A 4886-nucleotide genomic window follows, 5' to 3' on the forward strand; every position below is an offset into this window, starting at 1 on the left:
AAAAAAGAAAGAAATCAGTTGTTTCTATATACTAATAATGAAAAATCCAAAAAGGAAACCAAGAAAACAATTTCATTTATAAAAGGAATGAAAAAGAATAAAATTATTACCAATAAACTTATTTTTTTTTGAGACGGGATCTGGCTGTGTTGCCCAGGCTAGAGTGCAGTGGCATGATCTCGGCTCACTGCAACCTCCACCTTCCGGGTTCAGGTGATTCTCCTGCTTCAGCCTCCCGAGTAGCTGGGACTACAGGTGCCCGCCACCATGCCCAGCTAATTTTTGTATTTTTAGTAGAGACGGGGTTTCACCATGTTGGCCAGATGGTCTTGATCTCTTGACCTCGTGATCCGTCTGCCTCAGCCTCCCAAAGTGCTGGGATTACAGGTGTGAGCCACTGCGCCTGGCCCTTAGCAATAAACTTAACCAAGGAAGCAAAAGACTTGTACACTGAAAATCACAAAATGTTGCCAAAGTAAAAGAAGACACAAATAAATGGAAAGACATCCTGTATTCATGGATTAGAAGACTTGATATTGCTGAGGTGTCAATGTTGCCAGATGCAATCTACAGATTCAATGCAATCCCTATTGAAATGCAAATCATAATATTTTTATAGAAACAGAAAAATCCATCCTAAAATTTATATGGAATCTCAAAGGACCCCAAATAGTCAAAACAATCTTGAAAAAGAACAAAATTGGAAGTCTTACAGTTTCTGATTTTAATATGTAACCACAAATCTACAATAATTAAAATAGTGTGGTATTAGTATAAACACAGACATTTAGACTAATGGAATAGAATAGCCCAGAAATAAACTCTTACACATATGGTCAAATGATTTTAGACAAAAGTACCAAGACCATTCAGTGAGGGAAAGGCAAGTCTTTTCAAGAAGACTTAGAAAACTGGACTTCCACATGCAAAATAATGAAGTTGAATCTTTGCCTTAAGTATATTAAAAAATTAACTCCAAAATGGATTAAAGACATAAACATAAAAGCTAAACCTACAAAACTCTTAGAAGAAAATATAAGAGGGACTTCCTGGCATTGGATGTGGCAAGGATTTCTTGGATATGACACCGAAAGTACAGGCAACAAAACAAAAAATAAACTGGACTTCATTAAAATTAAGAACTTTCGGGGGCTGAGCGTGGTGGCTCACGCCGGTAATCCCAGCACTTCGAGAGGTCAAGGTGGGTGAATCACTTGAGGTCAAGAGTTCGAGACCAGCCGGGCCAACATGGTGAAACCCCATCTCTACTAAGAATACAAAAATTAGCTGGGTGTGGTGGCGGGCACCTGTAAGGCCAGCTACTCCGGAGGCTGAGGCAGGAGAATTGCTTGAACCTGGGAGGCAGAGGTTGCAGTGAGCCGAGATCCAGCCATTGCATTCCAGCCTGGATGACAGAGTCTCAAAAAAAAAGGACACAGTTTCCCAAGAAATGGGAAAAAATATTTGCAAATCATGTATCTGATAAGGGATTAATATCTAGGACATATATTTTGTGTTTTTTTTGTTGTTTTTGAGACAGGGTCTCGCTCTGTCACCCAGGTTAGAGTGCAGTCACGCGATCTTGGCTACTGCAACCTCCACCTCCCGGGTTCAAGTGGTTCTCCCACCTCAGCCTCCCAAGTAGCTGGGACTGCAGATGTGCGCCACCACACCTGGCTAAGTTTTGTATTTTTAGTAGAGACAGGGTTTCGCCATGTTGGCAAGGCTGGTCTCGAACTCTTGACCTCAAGTGATCTGCCCGCCTCGGCCTCCCAAAGTGCTGAGATTATAGGCATGAACCACCACACCTGGCCAATATATAGGATATATTTTTAAAACCTGTACAACTCCACAACAACAACAACAACAAAAACAACAAAAACAATTTGAAGTTGATTCAGTGGCTCAGCACTTTGTAATCCCAGCAGTTTGGGAGGCTGAGGCGGGCCGATCGCTTGAGACCAGGAGTTCAAGATCAGCCTGGGCAACAAGGTGAAACCTTGTCTCTACAAAAAATACAAAAATCAGCTGGGCATGGTGGCATGCACCTGTAGTCCCAGCTACTAGGGAGGCTGAGGTGGGAAAATTGCTTTGGCCCAGGAGGTCAAGTCTGCAGAGAGCCGAGATCACACCACTGCACTCCATCCTGGGCAATAGCGGGAGAGCTATTTCAAGAGCTGTCTAAAGAAAAAAAAAATTGATTAAATAGGCAAAGGACTTGAAAATTCACTGTTTACTTTTTCAATTATTCATGCAGTTATTCATTGTTGAAAGACATTTCTCCAAAGAAGATATACAAGTGGCCAATTAGCCCATGAAAAGATGATCAACATCATTTACCATTAGGGAAATGCAAATCAAACCACAGTGAAATACCACTTCGCACTCATTAGGATGGCTATTATTAAGAAACAAAACAAAACAGAAAATAGCAAGTGTTGACAAGGATATGGAGAAATTGAAACCCTTGTACATTGCTTCTGGGAATATAAAAGGTGCAGCCACTGTGGAAGACAGTGTAATGGTGTCTCAAAAAATTAAACACAGAATTACTATATGAGGCAGAAATTTCACTTCTGGGTATATACCCAAAAGACTTGACCGAGTGTGGTGGCTCACGCCTGTAATCCCAGCATTTTGGGAACCCGAGGCGGGCAGATCGCCTGAGGTCGGGAGTTCGAGACCAGCCTGACCAACATGGATTTACTAAAAACACAAAATTAGCTGGGCGTGGTGACGCATGCCTGTAATCCCAGCTACTTGGGAGGCTGAGGCAGGAGAGTCGCTTGAATCCAGCAGGTGGAGGTTGCGGTGAGCCGAGATCGTGCCATTGCACTTTAGCCTGGGCAACAAGAGCTAAACTCCGTCTTAAAAAAAAACAAAACAAAACAGCAGAGACTCAAACAAATATATTTCTACACCAGTGTTGATAGTAGCATTAGTCACAATAGCCAAAAGGTGGAAACAAACAAAATGTTCATCAATGAATGAAGGAATGGAGTAGTATACACAAAATGCACGATCACATATACAGTGGACTATTATTTTGTCTTAAAAAGGAAGGGGGCCGGGCGCGGTGGCTCAAGCCTGTAATCCCAGCACTTTGGGAGGCCGAGACGGGCGGATCACGAGGTCAGGAGATCGAGACCATCTTGGCGAACACGGTGAAACCCCGTCTCTACCAAGAAAATACAAAAAACTAGCCGGGCGAGGTGGCGGGTGCCTGTAATCCCAGCTACTCGGGAGGCTGAGGCAGGAGAATGGCGTAAACCCGGGAGGCGGAGCTTGCAGTGAGCTGAGATCCGGCCACTGCACTCCAGCCTGGGTGACAGAGCGAGACTCTGTCTCAAAAAAAAAAAAAAAAAAAGGAAGGAAATTCTGACACATATTACAACATGGATGAACTCTGAAGACATTAGGCTAAGTGAACTAAGCCAGACATGAAAGAACAAATCTTACATGACCCCACTTATATGCAGTACCTAGAGTAGGCAAATTTACAGAGATAGAAAATAGAACTGTGATTGCCGGGGGCTGGAGGAAGGAGAAAATGGGGAGTTAGTGTTTAGTGGGTGTAGAGGTTTGGTTTCGGAAGAGGAACAAGTTCTGTTGATGGATGGTGGTGATAGTGACAGCACTTTGAATATTCATACTTAATACCACTGAACTGGACACTTAAACATGGGTAAGATGGTAAATTTTATGTTCTATATTTTACCACAGTAATGACCATCACCACAAAAATAGGAATTCTTAAATTGGCCCGGAGTAGAGTGAGAAAGGAAAAATCGTGTCTGGAGGGAGCCTTCACAACCCAGGCCACTTGAGCCACCATGAGAAAAAAAAAAATCCGACTTTAGCTCACAATCAGAAAGTATCAAATGCATCAGGAACTGAGTCACCGTGAGCAACAGACAGACAGCATACACCACAATAGGAGAATTTCTGTTCCTGAAACTTGAGATAATAGAACAATCTGGAAAAGACTTCAAATAACTGTATTTACAATGAATATGGAAATAAATGGGTAGCTGAAAAGGGGAGAAGAAAGACTTAGGGGGTAGAGGGGAACAAGATGTGGAAGAGAATCAGAAGAATTCAGGAAAATGGGTTAGTCTGGGGAGAAAGGGATGCTATTTGAGAAAAATCCGAGTGGAGGAAAAAAAACTGACCAGATTAGACTACAGCCCAGACCCCTGGGCAGCTGTCCCAGGGTGTTCAGGTGGCACAGCCATGAGATGGATCTCTTTCCTCCATAGATGGGAGAACTCAGTGAGTTCCTGACAACTTGGGCTTGAGATAGAAATAAGGGGACTTAGTGGCCGGGCGCAGTGGCTCGCACCTGTAATCCTAGCACTTTGGGAGGCCAAGGTGGGCGGATCACCTGAGGTCAGGAATTGGAAACCAGCCTGGCCAACATGACGAAACCCTGTCTTCACAAAAAATACAAAAGTTAGCCAGGCGTGGTGGTGTGTGCCTGTAGGCCCAGTTACTCAGCAGGCTGAGGCAGGAGAATCACTTGAACCTGGGAGGCGGAGGTTGCAGAGACCACACCACTGCATTCCAGCCTGGGCGACAGAGCAAGATTCCAGTGAGAAGAAAGAAAGAGAGGGAGAGAGAGAGAGAAGAGAGGAGAGAGAGAGAAAGAAAAGAAGGCCGAGCGCAGTGGCTCACACCTGTAATCCCAGTATTTTGGGGGAGGATCACGAAGTCAAGAGATCGAGACCATCCTGGCCAACCAACATGGTGAAATCCTGTCTCTACTAAAAATACAAAAATTAGCTGGGCGTAGTGGTGCACACCTGTAGTCCCAGCTACTCGGGAAGCTGAGGCAGGAGAATCACTTGAATCCAGGAGGCAGAGGTTGCAGTGAGCCGAGATTGCGC

The 4886-nt window shown here is 44.1% G+C and overlaps 1 protein-coding gene across 2 annotated transcripts in view; it reads right to left on the reverse strand.

The window, feature by feature from the left end:
* PI16 (peptidase inhibitor 16) overlaps window positions 1–4886 on the reverse strand; it is a 24101-nt gene that overhangs the window by 11681 nt on the left and 7534 nt on the right. The window contains exon 2 of one of the 2 annotated variants that reach the window (XM_011945315.1): window positions 2341–2398. The exons of the other annotated variant lie outside the window; for it this stretch is intronic. Coding sequence (XP_011800705.1) covers window positions 2341–2343 — 3 coding nt within the window. The 5' untranslated portion in view covers window positions 2344–2398. The remainder of the gene's footprint in view (window positions 1–2340; window positions 2399–4886) is intronic. 2 annotated transcript variants of the gene reach the window in all.

This window comes from Colobus angolensis, unplaced genomic scaffold (assembly GCF_000951035.1).
Source record: "Colobus angolensis palliatus isolate OR3802 unplaced genomic scaffold, Cang.pa_1.0 Scaffold24, whole genome shotgun sequence".
NCBI classification, from domain to species: Eukaryota; Metazoa; Chordata; class Mammalia; order Primates; family Cercopithecidae; genus Colobus; species Colobus angolensis.